At 40.6% G+C, this 12949-nt stretch overlaps 1 protein-coding gene across 5 annotated transcripts in view; it reads left to right on the forward strand.

The window, feature by feature from the left end:
* The window catches only part of GRAMD1C (GRAM domain containing 1C), a 51215-nt gene that overhangs the window by 19028 nt on the left and 19238 nt on the right, over positions 1 to 12949 (forward strand). For all 5 annotated transcript variants that reach the window (XM_064721904.1, XM_064721914.1, XM_064721931.1 and 2 more), the window contains exons 4-8: positions 1063 to 1166; positions 2911 to 3006; positions 4162 to 4242; positions 10556 to 10674; positions 11884 to 12004. In XM_064721904.1, the coding sequence (XP_064577974.1) occupies positions 1063 to 1166; positions 2911 to 3006; positions 4162 to 4242; positions 10556 to 10674; positions 11884 to 12004 (521 nt within the window). The remainder of the gene's footprint in view (positions 1 to 1062; positions 1167 to 2910; positions 3007 to 4161; positions 4243 to 10555; positions 10675 to 11883; positions 12005 to 12949) is intronic.

The raw sequence follows: 12949 nt of genomic DNA on the forward strand, positions 1-12949 counted from the left end.
AGGAAAATGCTAGAGAATTTTAAAAATCATAATAAAAGCTTCTGTAAATGCAGATTTAGCTTGAAGTTAGGATTTTGGGGACTCCTGAAATTCTTGGGTTTTGAACGAGAACTGTATTAATTATGTTCTTGTAGAGCACAAAATCAAAATTTTGGCTCAGACAATACCAGATATAAAGGTATTAGATACCTCTAAGGGCAAAATCACTAATATATATTGTATCAATACATACATTCTGCATATTTTATGTACATTAGGGACCCTTCTTTAGGTTGGACCTTCCCAAAGAGGTCCATCTTAATTATCTAGCAGCAGTTCTTCTGAAACTTCCTTTTGTTTCAATCTTCAGGCTCTGAAACTGGGAAAGCTCTGAGATTTTTAAGAAATGCAACTAAATCCTCTGCTCTTGTTCTTATTTAGCAGGTATCTGATTATGGGTAATTACATTGTGGATGAAATCCATTTCTCAATAGGGGTGTTTCAGTCAGAGATAGAATGATAAAAATGATACTCAGCTTCAGGAAATACCCCCTGCCTCAAGAAGTGGATAGCTTCAATCTGCCTGTTAGTGTCTCACTCTGCAGATAGTTTTAGCTAGTGATAGGATCTGTTTAGTAGAAAACTATTATCTTGCTGCAACATGAACTACTGTTACGTAGGAGTTAACAGTATAATCTGTTGTACTATAAAATGTTTGTGTATTCTGTTGTTTAGATGCTTTGAAGTTTGACTAAAGAATACTTCTCCCATGTCTTGTCTGACATTACTCCTGGTCTTGTCTGACACTTCTTCTCTGAAAACCTGAGATAGTACACAGGGGAGGGAATTATAATAGATGGAATGCTGTCCTCACATGGATGTACCATCAACTCTGGCTTTGGGCTGTTCCCAGAGCAATGGTCTGGATGCAAGCCAGTACAAGTCTGCCCTTGTAGACTTCTTAAAAGTGAAAGAAATGGCTTTTTATTGTATTGTAATACCCATTTCATTTCAGTTAACAGGTTTGGGTCAGCTGTGCTGCAGTCAGTGGGTGAGTAACTTGCTCTTGCTCTCTGTACACAGATTACGCCTGTGCGCTCCAGAAGGACATCCTGCTGCAAGGACGCCTGTACCTCTCTGAAAACTGGCTCTGCTTCCACAGCAACATTTTCCGATGGGAGACCACAGTAAGATCTCTTAGCTCACTTGAATCCCACCTTTTCCATGTCCTATCCTCTCAGGATATAGGATTAGAGTCTCTCAGATATCATACTAGTAACTCTGGGCTGTGAAGAAAGAGCCTGCATCCCTGAGTGGAAATTCAAATCCATGATGTAAAATAAGAGTAGCAGGGGAGGCATCTGAATGCTGAAGTAAGCCTGTTCAGTCTGCCATTCAGCATAAGAAGTTTAGGAATTATCTAAAGCTGGCTTTTTAGTTCTGGTAATGACAATTTGCCTTTCCTTACCATGCAAAATTGTCCTATAAAGGAACGTAACACATAACCTCCTACTGTAAGACCAGGGGCATGGCATGGTACGCGGCGTTGCCCTATTCAGAACTCTCCAGTATTAAACCTTACTTGACATAGCCTTACATGTAAATATCAGCATCTAAAAATAGCTGAAGGGAATAGATAAATGACTTCTGCAAGTTCTCATATTGTGGTCTATGGCTTTTGAACAGTACAAGCAAAGGTAGATAGGTATTTGTGATATGTTGGCCCTTTATTTCTATCAGATTAGGTTAATGAGTTTAAATTTATTCATTCAGATGCAGTTGTTGCATCTGCTGCAGAACTTGCATGAAACAGTGAAGAAGAAAATGAAGATAACCTAGCAAACAGGATGGACAGGTCAAAATGTTCTGTGAACTATGAGACTGCTCATAACTTAAGTCAGTATCTCATATTTGAGTGCTCTAAAATATGCAGGACAAACAAAAAATAGCTTGTGTATTTAAGCCCGTGAAGGGCTGTAGAAATACTTAACTGAAAACCAAGCTTAATTTCATCAGATAGATTTGATGATTGAATATGTCTTATTTTAGATGTAAAATTAATTAAAAAATAAACTATAGTCTTGAATACATAATCTGTTCAAAGGCTGATCGGGCTTTTTTTTTTAATCCAAAACAGCATACATCCTGGTAACCTGTTTCTGCCTGTTTAGCAGGGTGATATCTTCAGCAATAGCTTTAGGCAATCTGAGCTCATCATGGTAGAGCCAAGTTTGGGACCTCATTAGCAGGCTGTGTTATTGCAAAGAGGGAGGGAGTAAGTGGAGAACTTCCTGCTCACACAGGAAAAAACAAGTTAGAGCTGTACCTTCCTCCTTTCTCAATGCTGAATGGCAGCACAGCCTTATATTCAAGAGAAGAGGGGGGGTAGGCTGGAAGGAAGGAATTTCTTGCAGCCAGTCAGACCATGTTCTTCTAAACAGAAACATTTCAACTACTAATACACAAGTCAAATGTGCCTAGAAAGGCAGAATTTCTTGCAGTGACAAGACTGCAAATAAAATTTTGAAAATTGACTATATTGTAAACATCTGTGAGATAGATGAGAGAGATCAGGTAACAGACTATGTCCTGCTTTATGTATAGCATTCTGATTGGGATTGACTTTCAGATCTGTGATTTGTGTTTGGTTGGGATTGTGGCTGGAGGAGTGGAAGAAAAGCAGAAAGTACCACTTACTTCCCTAGCCCCAGTCTGAAAGAAGAGGAGATGACTCTTAAGTCACTTCAGCTTCTACTTTGAAACGCTTGCTGTTAAAGCAGCAAATGGAGACAGTAATTGCCTTTGTGATCTCACCTGAATTGCATCCCAGAGTTTGGAGTTAGTTTGAGTTCTTCTTGCATGTTCTGTAACTTCTAAATTTTTAGTCATAAGTTATTTTTAATATGTCTTATTAAATGTGTTTCTGCTTAGATTTCTATTGCTTTGAAGGATATAACTTTCATGACAAAGGAGAAGACTGCTCGTCTCATTCCAAATGCCATACAAATAGCAACAAAAGGAGAGAAGGTAAAAATCTGTTTTTAAATATATTCTTGTTAAATGATAGAGTCCTGAACACAGTACTTGTTCTAGTCTATGTTTGCATAAGTACTTCCCTGTCAAATGTTCAAATGTGATTTGGATTAGAAGGCAGATTTAGATTTACTCCCTGTGCATGTTTGCTTGCTAATTCAGCTCCAGTTTGACTGCAGAATCCCTTAGTGGTGTTAATGCAGTAACCAGAAAGTAAAAGTTTGTCTCACCTATTCAAAGGAAAACTAATTCAAAGCATGAATTCAGAAGGTGTATTCTTCATACTGGAAAAATATCAAAGTCACTGGATTTCAAATACTCCTTGAAGAAAACTACTGAAAACAAAAGGACTGTGATGTCATGGGTTTTGAGTAATGGAGAAATTTACCCCAGAACATGTGCTGGGAAATGAAGTTTTTAGGTGTGTATTTGAAAAACTGAAAAGCATGATGCAGTCTTATGTGTAATACACTTTGTGATTGGTTCTTCTGTAAATGCTTTAAAAATAATAATTCTTGGCAAAGAACAGAGCTTTCCACTGTGAACCTGGAGCTGTTCTCTGGGAAGCAACTGTGATTCATCATATTTGGCTGTTCCCTCTCAATTCATCCAGCATTAACTTTCATTGACAAGAAAGATAGACCTCTCTGCTAAAAAAGCCCCAGCTTTCCAATTGGAAAAATGCTAATACTTGAAATGATGCATATAATTTGATTTCCTATTTTAATTATTTTAATTTCACATCATCTTGTGTGAAAAAGTTAGTAAAAGGCTTATGGGGCAGAAGAATGGAAATAGCTGTGGCTGTGGCCTATGAGAAACAGGCATATGTGTTTCTGATTTGTTCAACCTTCTGTGGGAAAAATTTAGGTGTGTTTAAGTTGAGGAGGGAGCTCTTCCTTTATACCAAGGGTAGTGACATGGCCAGAACAGCATGTGTCTTCATTTACTGTGTGGACATTGGGGAAAATCATCACTGAAAGTGATTCAAACTGTGGAACCTGAGGAATATGACCCTAGGTTTGTTGAATGTGAAATGAGTCAAGCTGTTACTGATGACCTTGGGCTATTCAAGATACAAGGAAGCATTCTGGGATTCCTGAAAATAGCTGCATGTGAGCTTATGTTTTACTTTGTTTTTTTCTGCAGTTTTTCTTCACATCATTCAGTGCAAGAGACAGAAGCTACCTCAGTATCTTCCGTTTGTGGCAGAATGTGTTGCTGGATAAGGTAAGCTTGTCTGCAACACTACCTGTGGTTAAGCAGCCAAATCAACTTTTTCTAATGTTGACAGATGTACCTCTGGAGAATAAGAGACTAGAAGTTAGCTTTTCCTTTCTGACTTAGAATTCTAATCTGATGTTCTGCTTTGGTTCCTTGTACTTTAGATCACAGACAAAATTCTCATCTTTTCCTTCTCAGACTGCCACCTACAACTCTGCTGTTGAAGGAGCATTTTGTCTTTCCATATAGTTTGCATGCTTCTCTTCACTATGAGCTCAAGCATATGTTACTAAATTGATATGCATTTGCTTCACATTTTCTATGCCTAATTTGTGATCAAAAAGGCGAGAGATTTTCTCAGTGCAAACTTCAAGGAAAAGAGGCCGAAACTCCTTCTTAGATAAGTTAGCTGAACCTTTGCCAGCCAACTCATTACAACTCTGCTGACCTTGCATAAATGCAATAAAAGCAGGCTGTATGATATGGAAGTGTATTTTGGCAACTTTGGCTAGTTAGCTTGATTTATATTGCAATTTGTGGATACTTGAACTAATCTTTCTAAAAATAGACTGACACATTTGCAGAACATCATGAAAGACAGACAAGACAATTTTTTTTGTAAGAAAGACAGTTTTCTAAACCAGTTCCTTCCTGTTTGTCTCTCATGGTTTAAATATTTCAATTCAGTTGCAATTACACACCAAAATATCCATATATAACACTGCAATGATCCCCAAAGGTTTAAAGCTGTTTTACTACTTACACATAGTAGCTACACTTTTTTTCTTTTTGTTGGATGAATTTTAGGGCAGACTAGAGGCACCTTTTGTCAAAAAAAGCACTGAAAATAAAGGCAAGTGCTATTTAAAGCAAAACCAATGTTTCTTGCAAATCCCTTGTCCCTCAAATCAAATACTATTTAATTGTCTTGAATCCAGCCACAATGTACTTTGTCACCTTTTGACAGAAAGGAGCAACTGGAAGTAACCTTGCTTTCTTTCATTGTGCAGAGCTTGTCAGAAATGGCACTTATGTTATTCACTTATTTAGTTTGTGGTGCTGGAGGGTCAATGTATGGACATTCAGGTATACAAACCTATCCTAGGACTGGAACAGAGATAACAAGCTTTGTGCTGTTCAGTATTAAATATCTTGTGTGTTTCTTCTCTGACACTGAAATGAGTGTCACGTTAGGATCAAATTTTCACTTGAGAACAGTAGCAAAAGGATAGATAAGAAAGCAGGAGGCATGGAATACATGCAAGATGAGATGAATTAAGCCAGCAGGTTTTAGGAACCAGTGCATTAGAGTAGCTTGGGAACTATCCTTATTATTTCTGTCAAATCTTGCTGTTAGCTTGTTTTCATCCTCACTGCAGTATGTTAAAAGATAAACCTGTTCATGAGAATTTCTGCTTAGGCTTCTTAGTTGTAAAATGGAGCATGGTAATGAAGTGTATCTAGGCTTTTTAATATATTATGTTTAGAACTATTATTGAAACAGGATTTCTGTTAGGTTGAGCTCCTACTTCTGAAACGTAGTAAGGACTTCTGATTCTCTGCTAGAATGTGTTTGAGTCACCTGTCAGCCTTCTTTATGATATTCTTTACTAGATCAAGCTATAGAGGGGCACTGTGGAGTTGAATGTAGAAACTGAAGTTGCTGGAGCTGGATCCACTGACATTACTAGAATGGCAGCTGTCTACTGAACTAGTAGTAAAAGAGAGCCCTTGGTGTTTTCAAGCAGTTTTGCTGTTTTCTCCCCAGCACTCCAATGTCAGGAACCGCATACATTTGGAAAATGTCCCTTACACCTGAAGCCCTGCCATGGTACGCAGCGCCTGAGCGTGCGGAGTTTGGTGTTCCCGGCTTCAGCGATCAAAGGGATGCCATCAGAATTTGTATGGCTTTTGACAAAAAACAAATGTCACTCTGGAACCAGTTCCAAAAGGAGCTGGTTTTAATGTTTCCTCTGCCAATAGCTAAATGTTTTGAAGCCTGTGAATAGCTTGTTTATATTCTGGAGCACATCTTCTAGACCTGGAGGTGACATCCAACAGTTAAATTACAAAATAAAGTTGTCATCAAAAGTACAAATCTTACTTTAGGTATCATAGTGCTGGTTTGCACCACCTGACAGTGAAGAATCCCCAATTTTCAGGATTTGGATCCAGGGGACTGGAATTACATTTGCTTCAAATCATGGTTGTACAGAGGTAAATTTTAGTCCCTGGCCTCCTCAGCACTTCTGGGCACAGATTTTGTGCTATGAAGTCTCACCTCTGAGGAGTGACCTGTCTGCTTTAGCTGATTCACCTTAAGCTTTCACCACCTGCAGAACTTGTCAGTGGGGTCAGCCTCATACCCTTTCCCAGATCTCCATCTGGTGGCCATTCTGCCTTGTACCTCCCAAATACTGCATGTCCTAGGTGGTTGAACAAGTAGTGCTCTGACAAGTCTGCCTTTCTGTCAGAAGTGACTTGCACTGTGCAAGAGAACCAGCAAATGGTTACTTGCTATTCTGTGCCCAAACTTACTTCATCCATCAAGATGCTTTCCCCCAGCTTTGCACCACTGCTCTGACAGGACTCCTAGGCCTCTTCAGCTCAGTTACAATTTTGTAGCTCGTAACTTCTTCAGACCTTGCTCAGAATACACTATAGTGTGTTTGGTGCCCTTCAACTCTAGTTCCTCTGCAAGTCAGTGGGTACTTTCTTCTTAACATGGGTCTTTCTTAGGCTTTTTCATTTTTAAACGTCCATGGAAAGACTTTTTTTCTTTGAAAGAAAATTCCACTTTATTTTTTTTTCCATCCCTGTTGCAAAACATGTGCAGAGTGAGTCTTGTAGGCTTTTACCTTGCCATTGTGTTTTAAATGATCCAGCATCATGGAAAATAAGGAATCATTAATGCAGGTCTGGAAGAGACATGACACCGGTCTTGATAAAACAGATAGCTGCTTCCACATCCACTGCAGCTTTCAATAATACTTTAGTTTCTAAAATCAGCCAAAAATCCTATTTTGCAGTGGGCTTTCCAGATTGGCACAAGGAATTTATTCATGGCTGCTATAGACAATAAGAGCAGTGCCATTCACAGTTTTGCTTTATTTTCCTAAACCTTACAGGTGTCAAATATCCTTCAAGTTTAAGGGAGAAGGAACAAATTAAAATGTAATTAGGCAGGTCATTCAAATCCCAAACAAACACAGCGCTCCTTATTTCTAATGGAACAAGATCTTAACTTAATCGGTTTTAATTCCCATGAGTCCTCTGCCTTAGAGTTGGATTTATTTTCCTATTGTTCTTCTTATGCTTTGCTGGGTAGAGATTTGCACCTGTCTCCGAAGACATTGTAGCAGGTAAGTCTAGAGGTGTGAGAAGGGACCAGAATTTCTGATCACCTGGGCTTCTTGTGGTAACATCTTCCAGGACAGCAGTTCTGCCTTCCCCAGCAGTTTCTCAGGGAAGGTTGTGAAAAGAGAGATGTTTATTTGCACCTTTGTGTACAACAAGATTAATTTAAGAGATGAAGGAAGACTTGGTTTGATTCTGAGCTTCATGTTTAGGCAATTAGAGAGGGAGTTTGCTGTTTCCCTCCCCTGTTCTGCAAACAGAGTTCTGTATCAGAGTTGACTGTGGTAGAAGTGTGCTGTGTGGTGAGGGCTGTCTCTTTAGTCAACATGTATGGCAGGTCTTGTTCTTATTTCTGCATTTGTCCAAAGAGGGTAAAAATCATCAGCTTTGCTTCTGTCGGTGGTACTCTGTAGTATTGCTTGTGCCATGACACTGGTTTGTCTGGCATTAAGCAAAATATTGATGATCTGTGCTCTGCTTGAAAAGACAAAAGTGTATCCCAGCTGCTTCTTGTAGCCTTTGTTTTTGTATACAAAGTGAACTGAGGAAAAACGCGGTGTAGACCATCACCTTGAATAGGCAAAGTAATGAATGTTTAGATTTTGCCTTTCAAGCTTCAGAGCTTCTCTAAGGCATCTCTCAGAAGCAGAAGTCTGACCAGAAAATTTATGCCCTTTTTTGTTTTCAAAACTGACTGGTTCTGATACAATAAAGCAAGTCTCCTTTGATCTTGGCTTGTGACCATTAAGAACTTAGTATATCTAGCTGAGCTAGGAATAATTGAGCAGAATGGAAGAATCCTGTTTTAGAAGCAGAAGTTTGTAACATTGCTTTTACAAAACAACAGGAAACAGCTTTATAGATTCCTTTATAGAAGCTGAAAAGCTTCTCTGCTTTCCTCGAACTGTTGAGCTGACTGTAAAAGGGCAGACTGATTTGCCCATAGACAAAACATACTGGCCAATTTAATTAGCAACGTTAACTCTGTGCCATTATGACTGGGAATCAAGGCATTGGCAATATTGGGCAACAGAAATGAGAATGGCTTTATTTCTGTCCTTTGATTCCTAGGTGGAAGGTGTGCTAGCTAAAGATTCACCTCAGTCGTATTTTGAAAACCTGTGATGTCCGCCCCTGGTTTTGGCCATTTAATAAGAACAGCTGTAGGCAGTTGTTTGTGGTTATGAGTTTATTGCTTCAGAAGACAGAATGCCTGGGGAAAGTAAGGCCAGCTGTAAGTGGATGCATGTGTTTCAGCACTGCATTGCTCTGTACAAACCCGCGTGCAGAGGGAGGCTGGCATTAGCTGCTATGACCCTTGCTTTATAGCTGTGTGTTTTGTGTTTTAATGTTTACTTTGCCCTCGCTAGGATTAAATACCTTGAAACCGATCTCTGCTAATAGGGTTCTTGTTGCCAGCTGCTTTCTGAAAAGCCCGAAACCGTGTTGTGCTGGAAAATACCCGAGGGAAAAACCCTTCCTGGGCCCCCGAGTTGGGCTGTTTGTCGCGGCCCTGGGGGGAGCGGGTTCCCGTGCCTTGCGAGGCGATGCAGCGCGGGGATGCCGCAGCGGGGGCGCGGCGACAGCGGGATCCCCGCGGGGCCCGGCCCGGCCCGGCGGCCGAGATTGGCTCTGTCCCGCCCCGGGCGGGCGGCGGCAGCCGAGCGAGGCGCTGCCCCGGCCCCGGCGCCGCCGCCCAGCAGGAAGTGGGAGCGCGGCGGCGGCTCCCGGCGGGAGCGGGGCCGGCCCGGCAGCGGCGCTGCCCCGCGGGACGCGCCAGGTGGGTCGCGGAGCGGGACGGGGCGCGGGCAGCGCCGGGGCTGCTGCGGGCGCGAATTTACATCCTGAGCGCGGGTCAGCTCCTCCGTGCCTGTCTAAAATTGCGGGTGCTGTAACTAACACTCTTCAGGTGAAGCAAGCGGGTAGAGAGGATCATTTAAAGGCCTTTTAAATAATGCATGGGTATTTAATGTCATCATTTCATGCAAATAGTAAGCGCTACTTGTGTTACTGCCTCATTAGCACAGTTCTGTTCCCTTGATCAATATGGATGGTGGCCGAGGCACATTTTCCAGTGTGGTGTCTCCTGTTTTAAGATCGCTAGTATTTCTCTCTGAGCTCTGTTAAATACCAAAACTTTTATTTCCTTTCTTTCTCTTTCTTTTTTTTCACACCCCCTCCCCCCCAAGCTCTTTACAGCCAAGGTGGACTTTGAAACTCATTGCTTACTTTGCAGATATGAGTGTGTCATACTACTTTCACCTCCAAGCTTTCCTGACAATTTAAGAGAACTTAAATATGTCTCAGTAGGTGTGGGAATTCTTGGAACAGGATAGAGATATTGTAAAGAAGGGGAAGACTTAGCTAGTCCTCAATCAAGGTAATCCTGAAGAAAAGCAACTACTTTTCATTAAGAGGATGCTGGTGGTACAAAGTGAGGACCTTCTTGGCAAAGTGTCCCACCTTGGCAAAGTGGACATTTGGCTGACCTAGACACCAGTGTAGTGACTGAAATGCTAGCCTCCCACAATTTGTAAAGTACTCTGAGCATCCTCAAGAAACAGGTGGATATCTGTTAAGCAGTTTGTTGAGAATCAAAGAGGTAATTACTTACCTTGTGCCATATCAAGTGAAGTTCAAGAGGGAGGTACCTTGAAGGTACCTGTGAAAATATTGGTGACATGTGAAGAAGCAAGTAATAGCTACAAATGTGTGTTTTCTTAAAATGATGATTTTTCTTACGCCTGGTATGGTTGGTTGAACAGCAGTGGGAGTGTGGAGTAGACAGGAGTACAGTTGCCCAAAATGCTGAAACCCAATCTCGGAACGTGATACCTGAATGCTTTCGGTCCTTGTCAGAATTGAGGTTAAAGGCTGTGGCGTAATACAAACTTGTTGCTGTTTTTCCTCCAGTGCCTTACTGTTCCATACCGTGGTTCTTGACTAGCCTGCTTTGTTTCAGAGGCTGACCAAGCAGGAATTCTGGCAGCTGGTGCACCAGAGCTATGGCTCTGAGCTGGGCCTGAACAGCGAGGAGATGGAGAGCTTCCACTCATCGTCAGAGGACAACGGGCAGTCTCGGTAAGGAGAGGCTGAACAGCCTATTGAAACATCTGGGGAGAAGCAGTGTCCTCTTTCTTAGAAACTCAGTTTCTAAAGAGCTGCTGTAGCCTTACCAGAATGGTTGAGCCTGTAGTAAAAGGGTGCAAAGGTCTGAACTGCATAGACTGAGTGTGCATGAAAACTTAACTGTGTGAATTTGCTAAAATAGTAGCAGTGAAGCTGAGGCCCCTTAGAAGAGGAGAGAGGAACACCTTGTTCTATCCCTAGACCTGCTTGGGGACCAGTATAGGGTAGCTTAAATAGGAGCCTTTTTGCATGATGGTGCCTAGTCCATCTAGCACCTTTATGCCCTTCAGCAGTTTGGAAGGTTTGCATAGAATGCAGCTATATTATGGTTCAGACGCTTTCTTTCTTCCCGTCCTCTGTGGAGACTGAAATACTTGTTTTGCCTTGTTCCCCCAATATCTGATGTCTTAGCTTATTTTTGTATTGTCCTCAGTTTGAATTAAGAAACAGGAATAATAATATAACAAGTCAGAATAGTTGTAATAATAATGATGTGGATTTTTGAAAGTTTCCTTGATTTATTTTTTTGAACAAATGTGAACTGATTTATGACCTGCCAGTGTCAATCTAATAACAGCACTTCACATACCTCTGTGTAAATAAGTATGACTCTCCAAAACGGAACAATGTAATTTGACTCTTTAATCCTGTGTTACCTGAGTATGTTTGTGAGAAAAATGTCTTGAGTTCATTACAGGCTTCAAAAGATGTTCTATTAAGTATTTTTGAGGATTTTTTTTGTTTGATTGGTTTGGTTTCTGTTTTAGGTTTGCTTGGATTTTTTTTTTTTGTTATGTTTTGGGTTTTTTTCTGTTAGAAAGTCACAACTTTGGAATAAGCTATGCAGGAAAAAAATTATTTTCTGACACTTTCATAATGCTTTTTCTTTCCAAACTAGGTACAAGCTGTATGTTTCCTCATTTCTCACAGCACTCACTTTTTTGATGTCATTAATCTTATGATCAAAAGCTGAATGTTCTGAGAGGTGGATGAAATGAGGAAGATGGCTTGATATTAATGAGCTGTATGTAGGAAGAATGACTTGGTAGTTTTTAATGTTATCTGAACAGCCATGTTTTCAATGCAAAAATCCCACAAGATGCTTTCTCAGATTTCTCAGTGCTTAGATCTCCAAAGATATCTTCTTTTTGCTTTGGACAGATCCAGCATTTGTGATGATTCTGGAGAAAGGGATGAAAAACTACCCAAAATGATTGGTTTAGTTCGTGAGCCCACACTTCAAACAGAAGGAGAGTCACTCAACAGACACATGTTGCCAGGAGTAAGTGCTGACACAGCCTTTCTTGCTGATAAGCATATGTGCTTAACGTGTATGTCTGCAAACATAGGCTGAATGGAGATTGTAACTTCCAAGGAAGGCTTTGAGAAGTCAAGAATGTTTCTTAAATTTGAAAATGAGCAAAATTCTGTGTAAGAGAATATTGTTGGTATGAGCTTCAGCAGTGCTCTGTCACTAATTCGCTGCGCAGCCTTGCTACAATGCTGAGGCTTATGCCCTGGTCTTTTTTTTTTCCCTTTAGAAGCAATATCTTGGTTTTTCTTATCCAGTTCCCAAGGGGACCATATTTGTGTTTTATCCAAGTGCTTTTTGAAAGTAATGCCTTTTTTACTTCCAATGCTTTCTTGCTTGTGCTTATTTGTCATTTAAAAAGATATCTCCTCTTATTGTATCTCCTATATATAAGGCTTATTAAAGGATAATTACACTTTGTCTTCCTTGCCTTCAATGGTCAGTCTGCTGTTGTGAATATATTAAACCTTTTTTAATGCTTCAGAAGGAAGGGGAAAGTCCCCCCACTTGCTATAATAAGGATGAGTTTTACCTTGACCTTGATGCCTTGGGTTAGTACAACTACCAAGCATGAATGCTCATTCATGTTCACTCATGTTGTATGAATTTGTGAATGTGTTTGGCTAGTGTGAGCAGCAAGTGCATTAGTAGTGATATAAGATGGGCACAGTGTCTAGCACAGTTACTGGGGCTCCTGTGTGCAGCTGTAGTCCTAAAAAGTTGCAGATATTGTCTCTTGGTTATTAGGTGTCCCAAAGGTCTTGGAAAAGAAAATAAACCGCTAATGCATTTTTTATAAGCTTCACTAGGGTTGGGCACTTATTGCCAGTTTTGCTTAGGAGAATATGTGAAGGAAGAAAGGAGATTAATTTAATAGTTTTTACTACCCTACCTTTAAATCTTCTGGCTTTTGTC

The sequence above is a fragment of the Zonotrichia leucophrys genome, chromosome 1, assembly GCF_028769735.1.
Source record: "Zonotrichia leucophrys gambelii isolate GWCS_2022_RI chromosome 1, RI_Zleu_2.0, whole genome shotgun sequence".
Lineage (NCBI taxonomy): Eukaryota > Metazoa > Chordata > Aves > Passeriformes > Passerellidae > Zonotrichia > Zonotrichia leucophrys.